The sequence below is a fragment of the Xiphophorus hellerii genome, chromosome 14 (genome assembly GCF_003331165.1).
Source record: "Xiphophorus hellerii strain 12219 chromosome 14, Xiphophorus_hellerii-4.1, whole genome shotgun sequence".
NCBI lineage: Eukaryota > Metazoa > Chordata > Actinopteri > Cyprinodontiformes > Poeciliidae > Xiphophorus > Xiphophorus hellerii.
In genome coordinates, this window is record NC_045685.1 from 19,558,054 (window position 1) to 19,584,470 (window position 26,417).

Below are 26,417 nucleotides of genomic sequence, written 5' to 3' on the forward strand. Positions count from 1 at the left end.
GACTAAGAGCCTGGAAATCCATTTTAAATCTTTATTTTCAAATAAGTTGTATTGTTTATGTACAAGTAAAGATCTATAACAATGGCTAACAAATCACCAGTCCAAATTAAAAAGAAAACAACATTCCAAAACATAATGTGGAACTTCTGTCTAAACGTAAATAAAGGAAACCGTATATAGCAGATGTTGTTTTTTACTGTCACCTATGTGTAGATTTTAAATCACGAAAATAAAAACTCTTGGGATGGTAATTTATGGGTGTAGGATTTTCCTGTGAAAAAAAATACCAACCTATTTGATCATAAAAGAAATGCTACGAACTGTTACTCAAACACTGCAATCTGTACTATCATCCAAATTCTGTGAATTTTCGGACAAGGTCGTCCATACCTCAAACCACCAGAAGGGGAAACAAGATTCACAACTGAGTCAAAGGGAGCCTTTACTGGAGATGTTACTGGAGTTTAATGGAATAAGTTTTAGCCCGTATGTGTTTTTTGTTTGTTTGTTTGTTTTGTTTTATATTTACATCTGTCCATTTCAAGTAGTCTCTACAGCCGTCATGATTATAACAATTGCTATGACATTTGACCTCGGCTAACTTAAGTCAGCATAGAGGTAGAGTCTACACAAAATAGGGGATTTCTCTAGATGGATTTCTTTTTAAATAATGGAATATTTTCTTAACCTTTCCATGTTTTCTTTTATTTACACCAACTTTTCCAGCCTTTACGACTGTCACAATTGCAACAATTAGTGTGGATGATGGTTAAAGTTCTAGAAGGCGTAGCCAATAAAGAGGAACAGTCAACCAAGCCTGAAAAAACATCACTGTTAGTGAGAGAAGAAAAGTGCCAGAGTGTCCCAAGAAAAGTTGAGGGGGAGAATGAAGCTTCTCATCCAGACTGGGTTTATTGACTAAAATTTCTATGCCCACCCGTGAGTAGAATGTAGAGGTAATGACTTATATTCCTGCTGGTCTGCTACCTGATATAAAATCCTATGTCATCAGCATCTGTGGAAATGTACTTATCGTTTCCAGGCTCATCTCTGTATATTTTTATTGGACCTGCACTACACAGAAGTTCCAACTTCATCCCTTTGGCTGAGTATTACATTCAAGCATTGACAGTCGTCTGCTGTCCATGCTTCTCGTAGGCCTGCTGGAAATGTCTTTTTATGTCTACCGGTTTACCTTTTTACCTTTAACATTGCTGTTTGCAAATTCAAACTAGAAGTGATCGCATTTTATTATGCAATCACTTCAATTGCATTTTATTATGCAATCGCTTCAATTGCATTTTATTATTCATTCACTTATAGTTTGCTTACCAACACTGATCATTGTTTCTACCCATTTGTTTTAACTACTTTCCATTTTCTTCTCCCTTTTTGTAGTTTTTTTCTTTCTCACATAAATTACCTTCTGGGTAGAGTTTAATAATCCTTTTAATTCTTTTCATTTGATAACTTCTTTATTTGAACCATGTTTCCTCTCAGTCAACTGCAGCCAAAACCTTCGAATGCACAACCACTTTCTAACTGCTGAATAATTTGCATAATTAGACCTGCGCACTTTAGAAACGCAAATATCAAAGAGATTTTTTTTTTTAAATTCCTCTTTCAAAACGTCTTGTACATTTTGTCTTCCTGTGATTTCATTTTTAAATACCTTGCTGTTATTTAAAATGACTAACAATGAATCTGTTTCCATCTTTCACAGCTTCCTCACTGAAAAGTGTTCAATCATGTTTATTTTTATAGCACATTTCAGCAACAAGGCAGCTCAAAGTGCTTTACATCATGAAAAATATAACAATTTATACATCAGTCAACACACATCAAATATGTTGGTCAATGTTACATTCATAATGGTTCAAATGCAACTCTAAACAGGTGGGCTTGTGGTATTGTTAGTGTTGTAGTTAGCGGAACCTGGTAGAGTCATGATATCTGGTTGTTTGAATTTCCTGGGTTTGTCTTTGTGTTTTCACTTTTGATTGTTTCATTGTTTATGCTTTATTTCATGCTTATTAAAGTCCTCATACTTAGCGGAGTTATTCTTGTTCTTCCTTGAGATTAGTTTCCCCCCCCCTGCCCCTTGGTTGTTGTGTGTTTCCCCTTCCGCTCATTTCTGGTTCTATAATCTCCTTCACTCAGCCAGCCTGCCTGGTCTCCACTCACAGCTGCACTGTCTTTGTCAAATTGTCTTTGTGAACAGCTGCTAACGAAATGCCTAAAGATCCAGTTTAGAATAGATTCTTTGCCAAATTGTCTGATATCTGTAGATAGATACACAGAGGCATTTTTTGGCCTGAATGCCTTAAAGGTCAGAGAAATGTTGTCAGGGAAAATGTTTGGCTTTGAATTCCACACAATTCAGGGCACCATTCCCAACAAATAATAGATTTATTTCATAACAATCTCATCATCCAACTAGTAGTAAAAAAAACCCCCCAAAACAAGCATCTTGTCATTATGTCACAATTGAGTTAAAAACTTACTCAAATGAGATTTGATAAGTACATTTTATTCCATAATTAAATGAGATTAATAAATGATACTGTATGGCAGAAAAGCTTTTGAAGATTAAAATCTCCGTGGCCTGCTTTCAATAACACACATCTGTAAATGCTCAGTGTTTACGTAAATCACAACCACTTTAGCATGCATCTTTTAAAATGCAGCTCAGGGCCTCTGCTCTGACTTTTTTCCCCTCTGTAATGATTGATAAAGTGGAGCCTGTGGAAAAACACAGGCTGCCAGAGTAGGTGTTACACGTACAACATCACACAGAGTTAACCAAGCAGCACATGCGGACGACAACACGCTGCACGCCAGAGCGACACAGCCTCACGTGGTTTCAGAGGTTTGATATATTTCGCAGAAAATTGTCAGAGATGGCTCTCCGCTGAATTTGCAACAGAGCGTCTTCACACGCAGGCTTCAAATGCAAGTAATTGCGCTCCTCTTTAGGAGTACGGTAATTCGCCGGAATTCCTTTCATCGGCGTCCAAAAAGCACAAGTTCTCATGGAATATAGGCAGCAATAAATGGCGCAACATGAAGATTGTAATGTGAACAGCATGCTGCCACTCATACGAATAATTGACTTCAGCAGAGTTACAATCAGTGTCCTGTCGGAGAGGCTGAGCCCACTCCATTCCCAGAACGGAGTCCAATTGAGGGAGGACGATTGGATTGTCTGAAGACATGAAATCTCCATAAAGGTGGCGCAGTTTGCTTTCAGTCAAACTTTGATATATTTCTAGATGGATAATTAAACCAGTCAAACTGTGGAACAGTGGAAATTTTTACTTAATTAGTAGCACTGTCTATTATCATCTCTGACAATAACCCACCACAAATGGGCTTTTACTTTCAGTGAGAGGAAAGTGTCCCGAGTGCGGCCTGGCTAAAGCTCCAGCGGTCTCCAACTGTAAATAAAGAACAATTCATATGCCATAAAATGTCTAATCCTATTTTCATTAGCATTTGTAAAGTGAAAGAGCAGGAGGCTCAAAGCGACACTAGTTACAGTATTTGGTCAGAGGAGCGAATATGATCTCCATCCCAAAAAAAAATAGGAGTTTCCTCAGTTCAGCCCAGTTCTGTCTTTTTTCTTTTTAATGAAGTGACCAAACGCTTTGTAGTTTGTAGATTAAACGAGAGCTTTCTGACAAGCGACAGCAACAAACGTCCAGTGGTTTGGAGACATGAAAGACTCATTTTAGAGAAAAAAAATGAAATGGCACACTAATTCTGTATGTGCAACTTTTTTCTTTTTCTGTTTTGTATAAATGTGCAATAGTTGGGGGCATTTGTTTGAATCACTTTAGTCATCCAGAAAGTCACCTGTCACGTTGCATCAAATTACCTTTCACCGGACAAAGTGGTGGCCTGGAAATAGCATGCTGGTTTCTTGTAAACTGTTTAATTAAAAGAGCCGGTTCTGCACTGCTGGTCCTGTTTATCCAAAGCCAATCTTGACCCTATTCTTTGTTAGACATGGCTATTAGTTTGCTTGCCTTCTTGAATGTCTTTTGTAAATAATTGTCATTATGCGCTGGAGGTTTCCCCATTTGGTGTGCAATTTCCGTGCTACAGAGGCTAGAGGAGCAGGACTAATTGAATCTTGCGTGTGTTCTTATGATTATGGGAGAGACTGAATGGATTCAGAGGCTTGATCTCCTGTAATCTCACTCATTGCATTACAAGCTACGTAAGAGTGGATTATTGTCCAGCTTCATTAAAAACATCTGTAAATTTCTCATAACCTTCTTTTGTTGGCTCTAAATTTTCAAACAGCGCAATTTCCATTGCCAAAAAAAAGGTGCTTACACCCTGAACTTTATTTCTGCTTCATTCACAAGCTTATTAAAACTGCGGATTGGGGGGAAAAAAGAAGTAACTCAAGAATATTCACTTTTTTCCATTATTCTGAAGCTTAGCACTGCTTTAGAATATTTCTAAACTACCCGCTGGCTTGTTTCTGTGACCTTTACCTCACGGTGTAAGATCTGTTTTGCTGCTCAAACACATGAACACAAAGAAAACTGTTTGATTGTAGCATAAGATTTATTGCACAGTTGTGATAGATGGTTTTGGCCAAGACAAACAGTGTTTTTTACAACCACTAATGGGATTGATAAGGAAAATTAGGTGAGAGCAGCTCTGTGTTTTTGTGTGGCCAAAATCGGAACAGGCTTTTTAAGTATAGATAATCTGCAATTGTTTGGCTAGGGAAAGAAGTTAGACCATTTGGAAACTTTTAGGAGTCCTGCTGGTCCATCTGAGCTACATCTTGAAGGAGTGATTAGAAACAAAGGGGGTGAGGGAGCAGTTGGTAGGAGGTTAGATGTGTCTCTGCTGACAGTTGTTAATCTCACTAATTTGAATTGAATAAAAACGAGCCATGGGACAGGTAGTGTTCTCCCACAGAGTATATAAATGTACCAGAAACCAAGAGGATGCAAAGGTATTAAGGTATTTTGGTAGTCATTATAGGAAACAAAGAGGTGTGAGATAAGTTCAGGAAGTCTCTAAGAGAATGCTAGATATGTAGGTTCGATTATTGCAACTATGCTGGACAATCTGGCAGTGCTGATAAGTTCTACTGGTCCTTTAGTGATGTGGTCTGATGAAACAGGTATGTGAGTAACTCTGCCTGAGGAGAATGAGCAGACTGAGAGGGAGGGAGGAAAGAAGAGATGGCAGCACAGGAAAAACACACAACTCTGAATCAGTTTCTCTGTTTACCAACTTTAGCCCAACTTTCCTGCTAATGTTATATTCTGTTTAAACATCCTGTATAAGTGGAAATGTGTTGGTATCGAAGTTCAACAATTGTTAATGTCATTTTGCGTCCTCTTCAATGCTTTCTTTACCTCTCAAACACAGAAGCCCTCGGAGTCCGTAGATGCTTGTAACACATCTGTATTCTTAGTAGCCTTGTGTTTTTGGAAATGTGACTTACTTTTCTCGCCAAGACTTAGGCGAGAAGATTGACAGCTCCCCCATCTGTGCTGTAAAAAAAAACGCCACCATCCAGTTTTGTAAGCTTTGCTATAATATTTTAAAAGAGTAGTTTGCCATTCTGGGGCTTATTCATCTGAGGTATTTGCTGAGGTATTTGAGGCACAAATGGCACTTGAATCTTGACATAGCTTAAGAACTACACTTTGAAGGTACAGCGGACACCACTTTAGTCGGTTGCATAGGTTCGGAAAGGAAAATCATCCCTGACTTGCTGTTAGCAGCTGCCTGCTTTGTAGTCTCACCCGCAAGCTGCCCCAGGAAACCGCAGCACTTTATTCGGCTGCTTGGATGCTACAGCGGCGCAGTTGGGGGTTAAGTTGGTCGCTCAAGGGAACTTTGAAATTAAAGTGGAGAAAAGGGGATAGGGTAATGGTTTGATGCATTTAACTTTCTCAGCACAGGGTTTATTTTCACAGACTATCAGGGGATTTAAACTCTCAGCCTTCTGGTCATGATATCGAATTTTATCGCTTTTCTGCAAATGTTTGGGAATGCTCATAAGGATATTGATAAAGTCTGGTTGTTAAATTCTCCATTTAAAATACATGTTACATTAATACAAGTTACAGTAAAAGAGAAATGTAACTTTGTCCAAAAACCTTTGGAAATTTAGGATTAAATGTCTAGAAACCATGTGCTCTAATGAACATCTGGGGCCCCTCTACCAGCTTTACTGTGGCCCTCTGACCACCTGAAACTACAGGTCAGGATTACAATTCTTCCCCAGAGGATGAGCTTCCCTTCATCTCCTCCTACAACCTTTGACTTGGTCAGTTTGACTGACACATACGAAGGAAATATGATGCGGAGGGAAAAGTCGACTTCACACTTTCAAAATGCTTTGATTGCTTTTTCTGTGAAACTTCAAGAGAAAAGAAAATCTGTTATTTATCCTGTGGCATTTTGTTCAGGATGTCTAGCGTTTCTACTTTGGTTGTAGAAAACTCCTCCTGCATGCCCGCAGACATAGCATGTTTTACTTTTATCCACCAGAAAAAAATGAGCTAGTCACTTTGATAACTAAAAGTCCTATTGGGTACAAAGTGCTTTCATATTTGTGCTGTTCATCTTTGCACTTAAAGTTCTTTGCTCCTCCAGTGATGAAAGATTCACCATTGGGAAGGAGTAAAAAGCTTACTTTGTAGTTTTCCTGAAACGTATTCAGAGTTTGAGTGTAAAATAAATAATAATGATTTTTATCAGAGTTCCTGATGAGGGCGCTGGGTGGCTCAGTTGCGCACCATGTGCAGAAGCTGTAGTTATCGACATGGTTCTCCTATGTTCGATTCCCGGTTTCGGGCCATTTGCTGCAAACCTTCCCCTCCTCTGTCCTCCAAATATACTGTTCAATAAAGGCCTCTAGAGCCAAGATAAAATCTTTAAAAAAGAAGAAAGCAAAGGATTCCCTGGCTAAACTCAACTCCTGAAACATGTTGTTGGGAGAGTGTCTGTAATTTTAATCAGCTCTGTAAATGGTGTGAGTCAGCATGAGCACAGCTTAGAAGACTGTATTCTACAGTGTGTTATTTTTTTGTTCTAGTTTGTTGATTACTCTTTACAATCTAAGTGTTTTTTCTTGTAGTGACAATAGTGAAAGAGAGACTGTATTGACAGCTACAGCTTCCTGTTTGTGTGTGATGTCACTCCCTCTGCCTTTGATCGGAGGAAGTAGCTCTACAGTTTCCCCATCCCTGTTAAAATGTGATGTAACAAAAAATAAAGACCATTTGAAAGGTAGAGCAATAGCTATCAGTAGGACTCATTCCTTCCTTTAATACTTTTATTAAAAACAACAAAAAATAAATTGTAAATTATCTTTATAATAAGATTTCATGAAAGTAACTGGACTGAATGAACTGAAACGCTGTGTCCAGTACTGCCAATCAACTGAGCTTTAAAGCTGATGGTTGACAGCTGTTACTAAACTCCAAAATAAATTCTTGCTTGAAACTTTGGCTTATTTTTGAAAATATTGACATAAGTTAGTAAAAATTTCAGCCTTTTGCATCCACTGTTCATAGTTAACTTTTCTAGAATCGCTTTTCCAAGTTAGATTTATACCTCAGCTGCCTGCCTGGAGTTCTAGATATATTATTGAACCAAGCACTGATTTTAGTATAAATCTGAAAGCGTTGCTGAATTTATGCCTGAAATGAACCGTTTTATTGATTCAAGATTGTCTCCTGAAGAATTGCAGCTCATCACTATGCGTATGGAAGGGAATTCCTGGGCTTATGAAAATAAACAGAGCTGGCTGACACTTTGGTCGACGTCTTGATGACGATGCTTTATTTTTGTTTCCACTGAAGACCCACTGAGGCTTCTCAGACTGAGACACTTAAAGCTTTCAGCATCCTCTCAAAACTTGACTCTGCTTTTTGTCTTCTTCATAGTGGTTATGACAGCTTTGATGTTGTGTAATTTGATTGTTTTCAATAGTCTCCACAAGCTATTTCCGACTTAATGATTTAAAGGTTTGAAGTTCCCCATTTATAGAGCTTCAAAATAGTATTACCACTAGAGCCCTTTCCACAGTTTTGGGGTATTATATTTAGATTTTATTGGTGAAAGTTGGACAAAATAGTGAAAAAATTGTGAAATGTAGGGAGAAGATGTATGTGAAATATTGTTTTATAACTTCAGTACAACTTTAACCCTGGCCTGTCTGGTAATTTTCATGGTTTTCATGTTCTCTGACAATAATCTGAGGCCTCCAGAGATCAACTGTATTTGTACTGAGCTTGCATTACATCTGCAATTTTCCTTCCACTTCACGACTATTTGGCAGTTTGGGTTGCTTTATCACATTAACTCCCAACGTAATACGCTAAAGTTTGTGTTTTTAATGTGAGAACATGTGAACAAGGGAATGCAGGTTACAGTTGTGGTTAAAATGTTTGATGTTTAAATGTTGCTACTTTTAGCATCACAGTTCCAGCAGAACAAGTGAGTCTTTTGAGAGATTAAACACTGCTGAAAGGACATACTGTGCTATGATTTTATGATTCAGTGAATATCTGAATGGGGAAAAAAATGGATTGAGTTTTTCTGCTGCCAGAAACCAGCAGAGAGCTAAATTGACTCTCATCTTTAGTGAGGGCATTTTCTGAGCACTCAGTGGAGCTTTTTAAGTCGAGATGAAATCCAAGTTTTCCAGACTGCTGTAAGTCTTAGTAAATCTTTGCCTCAAACAATATGCTATAAAGTTTAGACTCCAGATTTTACTGTTGCCTTGCAGCAAGAAGGTCCGTGGTTCAAATCCTTGCCTAAGGAGTTTGCACCATTTACCTTTGTGTGGCTTCCCTCCGGGTTCTCTGACTACCTCCCACTGTCCCAAAAAATATGACTGTTAGGTTATTTGAAAGCTCTCTTGTCTTTATGTGAGTGTGTATGTGCATGGGTTTTATGTCTTGTGCCTCTGGGATGAATTGGAGACCTGTCCAAACCGTACCCCACCTCTCACCCTATGGCCACTGGGGATAGGCGTCTCTGTGACCCTGCAAGGATAACCAGGTATAGAACATAGTTGGATGGATTTGCAGTCATATTTGACCATATTATCAGCCATATATTTTTCTTTTCTTTTGACAAGCCTGGGTGTCTTTGACATAAGCTGTCATCTCTAGATGTTCAAACTGTGGAAAAAATAATCCATCATTGATCAGTCAAAACACAAGTAAAGCTCATTTACAGCGGCGGGCATAAATTTGATTTTCAGTTTGAGCTTTTAATGATGCACTTGAATCTTTCAGTTTCTGGTTTAACAGGTTAAAAACGACACAACTAATGAAAGTGAAAAATAAGAAATTGGGTGCACCTGTTTGACTTTTTCATTGATTTTCATTAATTCACTGAAAACATGTACAGTGTCAAATATGTACAATACCCCTGACATTTGGTTAAATATTATTTACAAAGTTGCACCTGTTGCTATAAATAATCTTCTAAAATAATTCTAATTGGATATTTTATGACTTTTATAGATATTTTTTTTTAATTGCTTGGTTACCTGACATGGACCTGGCTTTTAAACATAGTCACTATTTCTCATTAGGGTTGAGGTTCAGGGAGGCCATTCCAGACATGTGACATTTTCCTACCTGTCATAACATAAACATGACTGAAACTAGCAGCTCCCCACATAGACAAGCCAAATCACTTCTGGAAATAGTTTCATTTTCAGACAAGGCAAAGTCTCAGTAATTTGACTACAATGACTGCAAACCTGAGAACACTCTACCATCTGTCTAGTATGGTGGTGGTAGCATCAAGGTGAGGGTTTGTTTTGCTGTCAGATGTTCTGATGAATTGCAAGTGACGGAATTAATGAAAGATGAGAAAAACCTCCTTGTTAAAACCACCATCTAAACTTACAGCTCAGTGGTTGAGCTTTAGAGAAAATTTGGTTTCAGGACAGAAAAAAATGTTTTTGGAATCAAAAACTATTGCTTTAAATGACAAAAAACATAGCTTTTTGGAATAATTGGCTTTACTTGTATTTTGATTGATTGTTGTTTTTTGGTATAGCTATACCAAAACGAGATTGAACGATTCCAGTCTCATTTTGTTTGAAAAATTGTAGGTTTCACTTAGAAACCAGGTCTGTGTGAGGAAAAAAAAAAACCAATTAACAGTAACAAAATCAATTCCACTGGGGAATTTCAGAAATTACAAATTTTGTTGATGCCTGCTAAAGTTGCAACTTGCTAAGGCAGCATTTAACCAAAACAAATACTGAGCTTGTATGTACAGTTTTGATTTCATATATGTAATTTGCACCCAAAAACTTCTGAAAGGCACTGCTGAAGCCATCACGATTGACTAAGTAAAGCATAGTTAACGATACGGACAACCCTGATCTGATAAACTGCAAATTAACAGATTAGTGTGGGAAATAACTTATTAACTAAATAGCATGGACCTGGGACTTGGTGCAGTGTATCAGGACACACAGACATACTATGGTAGTTATTCCAGCTGCAGGATTGGATGCAGGATGAATCAAGCTGTCAGAGAAAATGCTCTGACATTACTCTTACTGATGGGAAGGAGCAGATGAGCAGGAGCTAGCAGGCTGTGGCTTCATGGTTTCCTCAGGGCAGGACAGGGGTTAAGAGAGTATTTGGCTTGTTCAGATGCTGTACCCCTCACAGTTACCACTTCCAGGTCTGTCGCAGGCTGTGGGGATAATTTGACTGGCTTTTAGGAAAAGAGTGTTGTGGTTGTTGGAAACACCTGACCTCATGAAATATAAAAACACCATTTCTTACCCCCAAGAAGTAAGAAGTGGCAGTTTTGTTTAATTTCACTAACCTTAATGTGTTTAAAGTGTGTGGTTGTTTAAACTGAAAATATCATATGGACATCCAGTAATATAGTTTTGAATTCTAATAACATGTTTCACTTGACTGCAGTTATTATTTTTTTGTAGTGATTTCATCTGTGTTGAACTGTGATGATTGTCCTTCAGCAGTTTGAGGCCTTGCGGTCCATACTAAGCAGCTCTGCTTCTTTAAATCTGCCGCCTCTCGCACCGCAGACACACATGCATGTTTTGCCTACTCACTCACACATTCCTGGTGTTGATAAGGTCAGCCAGCAGTCATGTCAGCAGGTATAGGACTGTGTCTGAACCCACTTCATAGTGCCTTGCAAAAGTATTTAGCCGCCTTGCAATTTCAAACATTTTGCAACCACAAGCTTGTATTTGATTGGAATGTAATGCGATAAATTCGCAACGTTAAGAAACTGTATTCAATGGGGGGTTTTTTCAAACAAATGCGTGCATTTGCGTTCACCTTCCTTTAGACTAATTACCACCAGAATACAGCTAATTAATAAATAAAGTTTGTCTGTGCATAATTTAATCTCAGTATAATCTCTTTCAAAGTTCATACACAGTCCATCTTTAAACTTTGTAAGGTGCCAGAAACAAACCAGCCAAGTGGAGATGCTGGTAGAAAGGCAGGAGACTCTTAAGTGAATCACTGGCTTGTAACAATGTGATAAGAGTAACTTTAGCTCATTATTTGGGACAGTTTAATATTACATCTGGGGTACTAAAAGGTCCAAACATGTGTAAATGCATCACAAATGTGGTCAGTTATATATTGTGGTAAGAACTATCACTAAGCAGTGAGTTCATTAACCGGGTCAGGAACACACAGAGGGGAAGAAGTGGCATAAAGCTGGTTATTTGGCAATATTTTTCCTCATTATTTTAATAAATTAAATGATGAATGGTTCATAGATATTTCACCCTTTATGCTTATCTTAGCTTAATCAACAGCAGCCAGCAGTCTAAGATGGTAAAGGAGCATAGGATAGAAGAGCACGGCCAAATCACATAACTCAGCAATTTCAGCCAAATTCAAAGGGAATAGCAGTTCAAAACCTTCCAAGCAAATCTCTACATTTTCAAGAGAAACCGTTTAAAGAATTCCCTTAGACTCACTGCTGCCACAGTGCCTATATTTAAAAGCATCTCGGTTGCAGCTTTATATGCAATTTGAACTTCATATTGTTTTTATAGGGTAGATATCATTGCACCGTTCAAGCTGTTCAAGTCCCTAAACAACAAGCCCAACATACAATCAGAGGTTCAATGGAAAAGTTTAGATCAAACTATATTCATGTGCTGTTGTGAACCAATCAGAATGCAGATCTAAATCCAATTGAGAATCTGTGACAGACACTCTCATTATAATCTGACTGAGTTAGAGTTATTTTACTAAGGATAATGCACAAAAACATATTAGACATGAAAAGCTCTAAAAAGGCTGAAGGTGTAATGGCAGCTAAAGATGGTTCAGTTTTAAGTGCAGGTGAGTTGAATTTTTAATGCATGCCACACTTTTCAGGTCAGACATTTGTAAAAAAAAAAATAAAATAAAATAAAAAACAAACAAAAATAAATAAATAAAAACAACAATTATGCACTGTTTTGCATAAAATATAGATACAATAAACTTCCAACGCATTGTACGTACAATTGAAGATATCCCTTTGCAGCTATACAAAATAACACAAAGTATTGTAATTTTTAAAATGCCATTTAAAAGACAAACGAGGTTTGATGTTTCAGCCTTCTCGCTTAGCAGCCATTACATCTATGAGCATTTTATAGTCGAGTGAGGAAAGGAGATTAGTTTCAACAGTACTAAATCAGAGGTCTTAACCATTGATTAAATGCGGGAATTCAATGCTCCTGAGGGAAAACTATAAGGTTTGCTGTTTGCTCAAAGAGAATATTTCACTTGATGAATTACATTAATTTTAAGAGCATTTTGTATTGGTTGTACAAATCACAAAATCAGATTTAAGATCTTTGGACTTTAGGTTGGTTGATTGCTATGATTTTATGACTCTGGTAATTGTTAGAAAGGCACAGGTAGAAGATGATAGTTTTGTTAGATATCAGACTTTAGATTACTTCTAAGTCATGGCAAGTGTTTTAACTTTTGTTCGTTTAGTGGGTTCTTAAGAGGCGCTGGAATCCATTGTGAAGGAATGCCAAGATATAACTGGGTTAACACTCAAAAGAAACCATTAATTTCCATTGTGGATTACACCTTAGCCGGGCCAAGCCAAGCCAAGCCCGTCTCATCTCTTTCATTTTCAGAACAGTGCATTTTGAAATTTAACAGCTAATAATTTTAAGCCTCCCCAAAAGTCACACCCCATCTCATGCAACTGTATTTTGAGCTGCTGGATTTGTTAAGGACATGGCGGAGGTTTCTGACAGAGCTGTTGGGATAGCCGCCCGTGCCAGTTTAGCTCCCAGAATAAAGCAACGCGACTTGGCTGATCGATCGGCTTATTACCGACCTCGCCTCATCAGGGAGTGTGTTCTGCCTCCATCACGACCGCAGTCAGCGCTGCGGGAAGAATAATTGCAGTGTGCAGCTAACAGGGTGGGTTTCAAGTATCCTCGCGCTCAGCCTCTTGCCAGAGGAAAACACATTGATCTCTGAAGGTGATGAAAAGGCTCCCTTAAAGGATACCGGGTCCTCCCGGAGTCTTCCAGCCTGAACACTGAACCGGAGCAAAAACGGAGATGATCCATGCATCCCTTCCAGGCATGCTCGAATTCGAGTCATTTCTCTTCTCTGAGAAAGAATTTTGTTTCGGGAAGGAACTGCTTGCTTGAGTCCCTAAATGTTAAGAAAAAAAAACAAAAGTCTAATCCAGAGCGGGAAAACAGTTTGACGGTAATTACTCTGTAAGGATAATCTAAGTGTTGAGGCTGGCTATTTCATGTAGTGCAGCAGAAGAAAGATGCGTTTTTAATGCTAACTTCAATCAGAGTCTGCCGCACCAGACAATTCCTCACATCTTAATGGATAGACTCGCTGGTTAATGAACTCATAACTGGCATCTGGACAAACATGGGCAGAATCCAACCAACACACACTCCACCAGGCACAAAATTGTTATATTCCTCAAGGATGAATTGAGAAATGAATTCAATTCAAGCTATCTGATCACTCCTAAGCATTCATGCAGATATACTCACAGGGGGAAACAAAAGCATCATTAAGTTAAAACAGAAACCAGCTTCTGTTTCCTCCAATTGCAGTGATCGTTGCCTCATGTGATCCCTTTCATATTCCTGTTGGGAGACATCTTAACAGTTCCTAACATGAACACAAACTGTTGCTTCAGAGATTTAATTTTAATGTTGGCGACATGATGACATTTCTGTCACGTTGCCGCGTTTAAATTGTCAAGAAAGTGGTAGAATCGAGCAAAGCAGGCATTCATTACACCCTCTAAGTGTTTATTATATCCAAATTACAAAGTAATCAGCGAGATTTCTTGCTTTACTGTAAATTCCCCCAAACTAATCCTTCTTTCTAAGCTATATAAACACAACTCCTGCAGCTCATAATAGAAGGTTTATAACTGAGAATAAATTTGATTGGACAGGAAGTAGTGGTTTGTCAGCATTATATTGATTTAAGCGAAATATATGTGTGTCTGTGTGAACCGTAAAGAATTTATGTTAGCGCACAAAAAAAGGGAAAATGAGTAAATGTAAAAATCAGACACAATGGTCTCTTTTTCTGGGGAAGGAATTAAATATAATTGCAAATACGTATTTAGGAAATGGATGTAATCATTATATTTACTCAGGAAATTGTTGCATCGGAGTTAAGTATAGTTGAAAATAGGGATAATGAAGACCTATGCCGCAGAATCGGAGAGTGATGTTAAATATCCTTCAGGACATTGTTTTTCTAGGTCAGGTTGGGATTCAAATGTGGGTCTTGGGGAAAATTAAAGTAGAGATCCAAATTCTTCCTGAAATGTCTGTTTATATTACTTTGCCAAACAGATCTTTACAGTCTGTTACAGCAAAGGATAAAGGAGTTTCCATACTTAGTATTAGCCTAGCACTACATAAAACTCGTACCTGTTTGAATTTCTGGCCATTTTTGCCATAGCAGCTCTACCATTAAAACAAGGGGTTTCCTCTTTTAAAAGACATTATGCAATGCCTTTCAAAAGTATCCACACATTTTGTCACATTACAACACAAACCTCTGTACATTTTATTTAAAATTTTATTAGGATTTTATATAACAGATAAAAACTCAGTAACACACAATTGTGAAGTGAAAGGTAAAGGAACAATGTTTTTCATCGTTCCTTTTGTGCGATATTGTGCACTGCTGGACACTATCTCCCTACCCATATATGAACCTTTAAATTGAAATTAAAAAAAGAGTTATGTTAACTTTTACTTAGCCCCTTTTTTGGAGAACTGTTTTTCTTTTGGTTAAACCAATGAGCTGATGGTTCCTCGGGCACGAACTCACCAGTCAGGAAACCGACTTGGAGATGGTAAATTTCTCCTAAACAATAAACTAGACTGGAGTCACAGCACTGATGCTCTTTACAAGAAAGGTCAGAGCAGACTAACTGCCAAGGAGACAGAGAGCTTTTGAAGTGCAGTGGAGGCTCCTGAAGACTAGCAGCAGCTAATTTGCAGCTGAGAGGAATTTGTTAAATAAGCTCATCAGGAAAGCTAGCTATATGCTAAGATGCTAGTGGTGAGAAATATAAGAACTTTAACTAGAATAGCATCGCTGCTGGACAGTATCTCCCTGCCCTACCACTTACTGTATCTTAGGTGCACAAAGGTCCTTCCTCTGAGTAGCCATAAGAGTTTACAACCATCACTGTTTCCAAAAAACTCAAACTGAATAGGTGTTTATGTCACAGTTATTTGTACCGTTTTTAGAATTTCAAATATCATCCTTGGAGAAATTTGTACAGTCTTTTTTTGCCAGGCCTTGCAATGACATAGCTTTGTATCTACTATAAGGCTACAGTAATATGAAGTCTTGTTTTCCAGAAGCTGAACTCAAATGTCTTAAGCAAGCGTAACTGTTCTTATAAAATGTAGTTTTTTTTATTATTATTATTCTCTTTGTGTGGAAACTCGTTGTGCCTTTGGCTTGTCGTCTCTCCTAAAGTGGTTGAGGAAGTTGAGGGATTAGCACAAGAAGTTCAGGTCAGTGAGAGTACAAGTGCTCTTCTTCCGGATCCAGTTCAGTAGGTCGCAAGACTAATGGGACTTTTAACGTTTCCTTCGACAATACCAATGACTGATGACCACATGGACGATCTGGAAGTGATGGAGACACAGTCCAGGTTTTCATATGGTTGGACTGACTTCCGTTAGAAAGAACTGGATGTTCGTGTCAAAAAGTGATGGATATGTTCAGACAGGATCCTGGGTCTGTATAACCTCACGGACAAATACATTGTCACCACTCTTGTCTGTCGGGTTCTTGTATTGAACTTGCTTATAATGCTGTGCGCAGGTGCTTTAATCGTCCTTTTTCCAGAAAGTGCACTTATTACATAATTAATCTGCTTGTTAGGCATTCTTTGCTTGTTTTTGGAGTCTGCAGTTTCTATTCATGACAACAGCTCACATTTGTCAGTAGAGAATGAGAAAAGCAGTGACCTTCACAGACCAGACTTATTTTAAAATATTGTTAAATTTCCATAGTTTCCCTCTGACACTGGACTCGGCGGCCCATGAATTAGCATTTCATGTATTGATTTATTCGTTGTCATGCAAAGAATAATGATCCTGGATTGAAGGGGTGCCTTTTTGCCAGACATTTCCACAAAAATGTACTTGTAAAGTAACAAATGATTGTACTATGCAGAAGAAAGCCAGCTTTTGTGCAGTTTTAGTTTCGTTGACCTGGATACCCAAATGTTGTGAGGTTTAATAAACTCATCCATCCTTGTTGCGGTATTAAATGGGGTATATTAAAGTCTGTTTTGACTACTTCTTCATAAGTCCCAGGAATGCTTCAAAAGACATTGATCAGCAGAGGTTTTTCTTCTTACATGTTCTCAACATTTCAAGGAAATGCTGAGATTCAAGTTCTGAGGGTGGCTGGAGCCATCTTGAGACCATCAGAGCTAAACATATCATGATTTAGTTCAACTAAGCCAAATGATGCAAAGCAGCTTTATGCTTGTTCAAAGCCATTGTTTTTAAAAGTATATTAACCAAGTGATATTATGCCAAATATTTGTACAGAATGTTGCATTAAGCATTGTATTAAAGCGGAATCCCATTTCCTACGTTTACATACCTCCTGCCACTGGGGTTTAAATGTCCTTTTGGACCTTAGTCATAAGGAGTAGTGGTTAAAATATTCCACCACAAATTTGGACGGCCGTTCAAGAATTCCCAGTTAAATAAATGGAACAATGATAAATGGACTGTAAATATCATGCAAAAAGATAAATTAAATCTACTGTGAAAAACACTTTTCATTTGTTATGCTTAAATATATACGTATATATAAATGCATTCTTACAAATCACAATCTCACACAGTATATTTGGCTTTCATGAACTGTTGAGGATAATCACATTTCCTCTCCAGTTACTTAGCTTGCAAGAAACATATGGCTGCAAAACATGTTTGTTTTATGGGGTTTTTTTTACCCCTCCAGGGGGTCTTTTGTGGGCTCTAGTGTCCCTTATATGACAGTAGGCTGACAGGAAACGGGGAAGGAAAGCGGGGAAGACATGCGGCAAATATCGTCGGGTCCGGGAGTCGAACCCGCGACGGCCGCGTCGAGGACTCAAGGCCTCCAAATATGGGTCGCGCTAACCCCTACGCCACCACAGCACGCCCCATTTGTTTTATGTTTGAGAATTTGCCATGACACTAAAAATAAAACATTAGAAACCATCAAACTGCCTGCATACTATATTTAGAGATCCACTGATGTGGGCGCAGATTGGGTCATAGATCAAGATGTCTAAATTAGATTTAGCTTTGACCTGCCAATGCCAAATTTTAGCTGATTCAAATTTCTCTTAAAGATTTATAATACAAGAAAATATAAGAAGAAAAAAAAATCTGTTTTTAGTATTCCTGATTTGTAATTGGGAATCATTTGTATTTGGAAGGAAGGATCCATGAAAAAGCACTAGCTGTAAAAATACGTTTACTGATTGATTCGGCCATTAGACTGGTGAAATGTCCAGTGTGTACTGTACTTCTCGCTCATTGACTGTGGGAACAGGCTCTAACCCTTCCTGAACTTTTAACAGCATTAAGTGGGTGCAAAACGTTAAATTCTTCTGCACTTCATTTGACTTGGACCTCTGAAATATCCAAATTTGAATTGCAAGACACTCTTAATCATATAACCAAATGTTGAAACTCCTACACCATGGCACAAAGATCCCAGTTGTAGAAAGGGCAAAAAGGCAAATGTCAATAAAGACTTTCTAAAATCTGTCTGAACATATTCCAAATCTGTCCTTCATGTCAATATGTTTATTTGTATCGCAAAAACTGTAGCAAAACCTTTTTCCTTTAAAGAAGTGAGATTTAGATTTGGTTTTGCTTCATTGGAAAATCATGACATGTTTTAGAAAACTGATTTTTTTTTTCTTTAGATTGCATTGATCATTAACCCATCTTGTGGCACAGTTAAGTAATAAATTTTAGGGTTCATGTATGATGACTAAAACATTGTGTAATAAAAACTGAAACAGATTATATACTGCAGAGAAGTGGATCTGTGCTCACAGAGAGATCTGAAGCCAATTCTCCTTAAACCTGATTTGCTTGGAGGTTAGAACTGGTACACTGTTTGCTGTTTTTGGCAAAAGTTTGACTTTCATTCTGAAGAATGGCTCCGTTACATCGTGAGAGAGGGGTTTTAAGCAGTCTGATTATGTATGTTGCGCTCTGAGACATGGCTGGTAGTGTAAATTGCTCCACCCAGTGCTGGCTTGCTTCAGACTGATTGATTTGGAGGAAAAGGAGAAGCGAAAAGAGGGCCACTGCTCAGGGCCAATCAATACTTCATGGATGATGGGCAATGCTAAAAGCCAGTTGTGTCTCAGTTGCATGAAGTATAAACAGGACGTTTATCATGTCAAACAATCCATAACTTTAAAATAATGTTGTGATGTACAATATTTGCAGAAAATCTTAAAACAATGGATTAAAGCTGCATGTTTTGTAGCGCTTCCAAATGCTTTGTGTGAAATGGTTTTCAAACTACTTCTAGTAGAGTTTAGGAAAGAGTGGGCGATTTAAAACTTTAATGCTGTCTGATTCTTGAAAGGGACAAAGAGGTTGTATTATGCACTTCTTTTTGTCCTCAGGGTTTGATGCTTCTCCCTGAGAAGCTTTGACATAAAAGAGTCATATTGTCACAATTGTGTGAAAAGGAGACTGTGCATTATCTAAGTCAGGGGTCTCAAACTCCAGTCCTCAAGGGCCGGTGTCCTGCAACTTTTAGATGTGCCTCTGCTGCACCACACCTGAATAGAATAATTAGGTCATTAGCCGGACTCTGGAGAACTTCTCTACACAAGGAGGAGGTAATTAAGCCATTTCATTCCAGTGTTTTGTACCTGTGGCACATCTAAAAACTGCAGGACAGCTGCCCTTGTGGACTGGAGTTTGACACCTGTGATCTAAGCAGTTTGTTGAGTTTATGCAGTGATTTAGCATAATAGACGAAGATGCAGTCATGGTTAAAAAAGAGAGTAGAATTACATTTTACTCTAGCATCTTTCAATACAACATGCATTAATTAAACTGTTTTGAAGCAGTGTTTAGTTTTCATTGTCATTATTTAAGGAATGATGTCACTGAAATCTTTGGTGTTGCATTCACATTCTGTGGCATAACTTGCTAGTACCAATTTGGACCAACCTTGTTTTTACAGCCTTTGTATTTCTTAGTGGCATAGATACAAGGTGTACAAGATTTTTTTTTTTTTTTAAATAGCATCATTCTGTTGCTTTTCGATTCTCTGTGTTTCCAATGGCCATTTAGGCTTTTATCATCTCAAACTTGTCTCCATATGTTCTTGTTATTTCTACATTCATCACCTCAACCCTTTCCATACAGTGGAAAGAAAAGACCACCTGTAAATTGGACAACACTTTAAGCCGTCTATTATTAAGGACATTTATTAACATGCTCCATCTCAATGGGAATCTGAATATTGACTTGCTTTGTTCTCTGCAACATGTTAGCATGCTAACATGAAGTAAGCATCACTTGGAACTGGGAAAACTTGCAGAGCTAGCTGAAAAGTTTTTGACCGGCATGAAGAAATAATCCTCTCTGGTTAAATTAAAAGCTTAGGCATCAGCAGATATGATTAATCCCGTGATAGAAACGAACACCATTTGTTCTTACGGTATTTTGCTTAAACAGGAAACTGTCAACCCCAAGACGTTGCCACAGAAAATGTTGGACCACCACTTAAACCATTAAACTGTCAAGCAACCTCGACTGTCTGAAGACAATTCCTGGACAGTTCATTTGATAGTTGTAGAGAGATTTTAACCTGGCACAAAGCAGACTGATTGACAGGGCTTTCCAGTCCACCACCCTGCTAGCATAGCTAAACACGAAGCCAAACCATCATACCTCTACTGACACTTTCCTCTTTCTGGTTCGGCATGAGAGAAAATATTATCTGCTGCATCACTTTCTAAAATGCAAACGCCACCAAATGTGGAACACAATGTGAAACACACAAAACCACAGCATCCATTTTGGTATGTCTGACCATACATCTGAAAGAATATTAAATTTACTTTGATTTATTTCAGTGACAGGCGAATGAAAAAAAAAAAAGTGCTGAAAAGGTTTTAACAGATTGTTCATAGTTGCTGACCCTCATCGTAAAATTCCCAGCCGCACTTTATTTATTTTTTTCTCCAAAAACCATTGTTCCATGACAGCATTTGGGAATCTGTGAGAAAACTAAAGCCAAAATGCTTTTTCACCAAGTCTTATTTCATTTACAGCCAGAGCCCTTGATCAGTTTTTTAAATATATCCGAAAACCTGTTTTGACTACTTTTGCTAACATACAGTAAATCTTTTTTCTTTCTGAAGTCGGAATATTATTGTTGGCACACACAAGTCTCAGCGAAGGTTTTTTATCTTTATATCTCTGCAATTTTAACTGGCTTTCCTTAAAGTCTAAAATTAGAATGAAAAATAAAGTGAGGAATAATATAAACCACGGTGATATTTGCAAATAACGTAAGGTGTTTTGCCTGGAACAGCAGGCACCATATGGCAAATGTTTTCTTAGCAGCTGTCATACCACAGAAATCAGAAGGATGTCATAATGTCGTACGAAATATTCCTTTCAGAGGTGTCAGGTGTCATTACAAAGTGAGTTAAAATGAAGTGAGTGCCAAGTGCAGTAAACCGCCTTCTGTTTCTTACAAAACCTCAAAAAACAAACCTGTGGAAGCAAACGGGGCTCATGTTGTAAAGTGGGAGTCAAACTCCACCTGTGGTTGCATTGAACTGAGCCCTGACTCTTCACTGGCAGCGCCTGACATTATCTTGGAGGCCGCTCAAAAGGAGCAGAGCTTGAGGTCGAAGCTGAGCCAAACAGTGGGATCAGATTCAGGGCTTAGTATCGCACAAGGAGGTTTCAATACAGTCCCGCATTTTGCACCCAAGTAATACTTGTAGACTGCAAGTCAGGGAAAAAGTGAGCCACATTCTTCATCTCATTTTATTTGGTCTTTTTTTCTTTTTTTTTTTTTTGCTGTTATATAAACTTGTTTTGTAAACACAGAAACAAGTTTACATGGAAAGTGATATGAACACAATATTTATCTATGAGCATATCTTGAACAATCTAGTTGATGTAGAGCTGTGAAGTCAAACATTATTATATGATCGAACATGGGAACCCAAAGTGTACATTGGAGTGGATGATTACCAATGGTTTGAGGAACTATGTGTTTACGATCAATAACTGGATAAAAGCTGACAAAAAAAACCAAACAGAAACGCGATTCATGTACAAAATTTGAAAAACAATGGCATCCCTCTTGAAAATAAATCGTAGTGATGACCTTGAAGTTTGCTGCCCTTTTGTATGATCCATCAGTATAAATATCTAAATGTGGCTGTTAAAGTGAATTTGATGTCCAAATTCTAGCGGTGCCTTCTCATGCTCACAGAGAGCAATTTGACTATGAGAAAAGTTTAAGAATATCAAACTCATACATATTTAAGGCAATCAAGTCTTAGACCTAAATGTATTTTGTTTCTTTTTGTTCCAGGACCTCCTGGAAAGAGAGGAAGGAGAGGCCGCGACGGAGAACCTGGTATGTACATTTATAATTTGGATCAGAGATCAGAATTGTCTTGTTCTGTGAATTTAGAAAAGAAATAATTCATTTGGACACCAGTAGATTTTACTATAGTCTTTTAGAAGTACAATGTATTTTTTTAGAGGCTAAAATGTGTAAGAGAGGTTAGTTCAGGGCAATTTGGGATTGATTCCTTTACTGCAGAAGTGCTACATTTTAAACTAAAGAGAGGAGATGATGTAGTTTAAAAAGAAAATAATGCCACATCTTAAGGCTGTTATCTCTTGTATGAATCCATAACACTTTGCATGGATATAATGACACATTTTTGTTTGGATTTTTGTCATTATATACTCTCTTGGAGAAAATAAGAAAAACCCTGCTTCAATTCTAGTTTTATGTCTATCATGACAAAGTAGAAAAATATTATTTAAATTTATTTATAAACCAGCAATTCTAATGTTTTTTTGTTTGTTGTGCTGAACTTTATAAAAACGAATTTATAAATGCATGGTCAACATGGACAGATTGGCATACATTTACATACATTCCAGTCTAGTCCTAGTTAAAGGACACTGTGTTTGAGTTTAGTTTATTAGGCTAATTGAACAAATGTTTTTCTTGCTGAGAAAACCCACCCAATTGCATCATGGCATTAACTTTGCAGCAATCCCTCATACTGTAAAAGCATGTGGCGACAGTGGGGAGGGGAACTTAACTCTGACCCAGCCAGTTAAAATTCTGGAAGCTTTCTGAGATTATATCTGGGATACAATGCAGTGAAGTACCACACAAATCACATGCTATAGTCACTTTATTGTCAGCAGCGAACAGAGAATGCCTTCTCAAAACATGGTGGCAGCAGCTCCTCATTGAGTGCACATGCACAAAAGCAATAGGAAACTACTTGTAGTTAAGTTACAGGGAAGAAAATTTCTGGGTATCATTATGGAAATCCACCTTTACATTCTTTGTCGACCAATTTATTGAGAAGAGTCAACATTAGACCATTTATAAGAGAAGCTTGGTACAAACCGGATGCTAAAGGAAGAGGTGACAGCCAAAAGCATCAGCGTGTTGGAATAGCCTTATCAAAACCTCAAAGAAATGCTGTAAACCGCACTAAACTTAAACCCCTAAAAAAGACTGGATTTGTTTTGTTTTGTTTTGTTTTACCGAAACACTGTTAAAGACAGATTAGATCATTGTAACCTCCTGCGTTACTTCTCCGACTTACTTCTGGTTAAGGTAACTGTACTTGTAATTGAATGCCCTGATACATCAAACCTTAGGAAGGAAAAATTGGGTGCATTCCTGTAATTAATATGTCCAATCTTACCCTTTCATTCGCTCGTATACACACTCACTCCTGATCGGAATCGAGGACCCTGGGCCAGCTGAGCCCTCGAATACCAGGGGGAATGAGATTTTGTACAGTGACACCTCCACAGCCAAAGAGTGTTGGCACAAATTGAATTTGCAGCAAGAACATGCACTTGGCAGAGAGCTGCATCCACACTCCCTTTACCTGATAGAAAAGTGATAATGGGCTCTGGAGTGTGCTGGCTTTCTACACTTGAGTACACTGCAACAGAGCACAGCGAAAAGGCTTGGAAACCAAACTATTGCCCTTGTAAAAAAAGGAATTATACAGGCAGGGTAAAGCAAAGGGAGCATGTCTGGATTCACAGGCTGGGAATCCAACAGTCTTTGAGGGAACATGTAAATAATAAAAAGCTGCTTAAAGTCGAGAGAAATGAAATCTAATCAACTGAGGTTTGCTGTTTGAGTAATAAAGATCGAATTAATTCCTTTACTTTGATTTTTCTCTAACAAAGTTATGATCCTTTTCAAGGTCACTTTATACATCTTGTAAATTAGTGTGGCGAGGCTCGGTTTTCCCAATTCTTCTATTCATGCAATGCAAAAAGTGTTCCAGAGCACCACGTCAGAGCCACGAGATGAAAACTGGGAAATGAAATGACAGAAAAAACGTCAACTCTACAGCTAGCTGTGAATCTCAAACACCTTTGTTTATTCTCAACCTAACTTCCAAATAAACATCAATTTCTAAAGGCACCATTGTATAGAGACATTTTTTCCCCTTGTAAACCAGAGGACTTGGAAAATGTGAATAGTTTCCTCTTGACAAGTCAATTGGAAATAAGGAAATAAGCAATCACTGTGTTTTGGACACAGTGATCGGTAGACAATAGGAACAAGAAGCTTCAATAGACTGTGTAAAATCTAAATTGCATTTAAATTTTGGATGATGTATGTTGACAAAATATTGAGGTTTAGTAGATGCCATCTAGGAACATGAAGTTTGTCCAGTTTGACCACAAATTTCTGCGTAAATTAGTCGGATTTTAATGACCGGACCAACCAAAAGTAACAAATACTGTTATGGTGCGATGGATGGAAAAAGTTCAATGGTTTGCAAACTTCTTATAAATAAACTTCTTAAACGAGTAACATTCATTTTAAGTCCTTTTTGCAGACATTGACAAGTTTTCTGCCAGGATTGCCCTGTTATTCTCTTCATTCATCTTCCCATTAACTGAACAGCTTCCTGCTCTCTGCTAAAAACAAAAACAAAAAAGAACATGCCCTTATGATGATGCTGCCACCACCATGTTTCTCTGAGGCGTCGATGTGCAGTGTTAGATTTCTGGAGTTGTCCTGTCAGGTGATTCTGGAGTTCTGCAGGTTCTCTGTTTTACTGCCTCATTGGCAGCTTGTTCAGGAACGTTTTCAAAAAACTCAGTCGTTTCCCAGGGTTGTGTTTCCATTCACATAAAGATGTCACAAAACGGACCTCCTTAGTACCTCATTTTCTGATCCTTTATTAGCAGGTTTGCAGTTGTACCATATTTTATATTAAAATTTTAATTTAAACTTATTCACAGTGTTTTCGCTGACCAGTCTGCCGTGTTCCTTGATCTAATTGAAACAGTTTATTCACTCTTACTCACCGTAATTACCCCATTTATGCAGAAATTATATCAGACACAGAAAGATTATAGACTTGATTGAATAAAAACATGATTTCAGAAGTTGTACTGGGTTATTTGTTTTAGTATCACAATAAAGGGAACAGATGTTTCTGATTTTTATTTGTAACATATCTTTAAACAGTTCATGCTTTTCCTTCTACTTCACAGTACTATACTTTGTGTCATGTAAAATCATGTAAAATCCCAATAAAATACATACATTTGAATCTGGAAATTTTCAAGTTGTATTAATATTTCACAGGACACTACAGCTCAATTGTAGTTTCAGATTGCTGTTGTGTAAAAGTTAATATTTCCTTCTGGTCAAATTTTCCTTGGTTAAAAATTGCAGTACTTGCGCTTTGAATCCCTCAAAACAGAAGCTAAATGTAACAATTTGAACCGTGATTTTCAATATCAGATCAGTTTTCTTGTATTTCAAAATGGACTAAAGGCACAAAGTTTTTGTTTCTCTGATAATAAAAAAGTTACTGATGGACACATGTAACAAATTCTTCACTATAAGCCATTTGCTAATATCCCAGAAGTTCTCATAGCTCTGTTTTTACACTAAAGCGAGTCATATGTTTTTCATGATTCACTCTAACTAGAAGTATTCTTTCTAAAGGCAGAAGGAAGCTTTCAGGCCTTCCTGGAAGTGACAGGAAGAAAAATTGGAAAACGGACATAGCGATATTTTCCAGTGTTAAATATGAATGAAATACTTCATTAGGATTTCTGTGCTGCTTACTGCAGACATATGGAAAAGAAAAAAAAAAGAAAAGTGAGATGAATAAGGTTTTTGCCCAAGGAAATGCCATGGTGTCAAAATGTTCTAACAGGTAGTCATTGCTGGAAAGGTTTGGTTAAATATTTTCCTTCCCTCTGAACAATCAAGACTTGTTAGTTTGGTACCGGCACCAATGAAAAGAGCAACTGATCCTAGAACTGACAAGTTTCAGCACGCGAGTCTGACAGTGGAACAAACGGGTCAAGAATGGACTGTTAATGTCACCAAAAGGATATTAAAAAGTCATGTGCAGCACAATACTTGATCCTTTGAGATTTATACAAAAAAGAAATTATGTGACTGAAACACAGGTGACATCTGTCATGCCATCATACTTCTAAAAGCAGCATTGTGTAGACTTTTTTTTTCATTTTGCTTTTTAACCAGAGCAAATGTGGAGAAAGTGAATAGTTTCCTCTTGACAAAAGCAATTGGAAATAAGCAAACCCA

General features: G+C 37.8%; 1 protein-coding gene across 14 annotated transcripts in view; it reads left to right on the forward strand.

The window, feature by feature from the left end:
- col25a1 (collagen type XXV alpha 1 chain) overlaps positions 1-26,417 on the forward strand; it is a 204,901-nt gene that overhangs the window by 80,003 nt on the left and 98,481 nt on the right. For all 14 annotated transcript variants that reach the window (XM_032583099.1, XM_032583101.1, XM_032583104.1 and 11 more), the window contains exon 3: positions 22,152-22,196. In XM_032583099.1, coding sequence (XP_032438990.1) covers positions 22,152-22,196 — 45 coding nt within the window. The remainder of the gene's footprint in view (positions 1-22,151; positions 22,197-26,417) is intronic.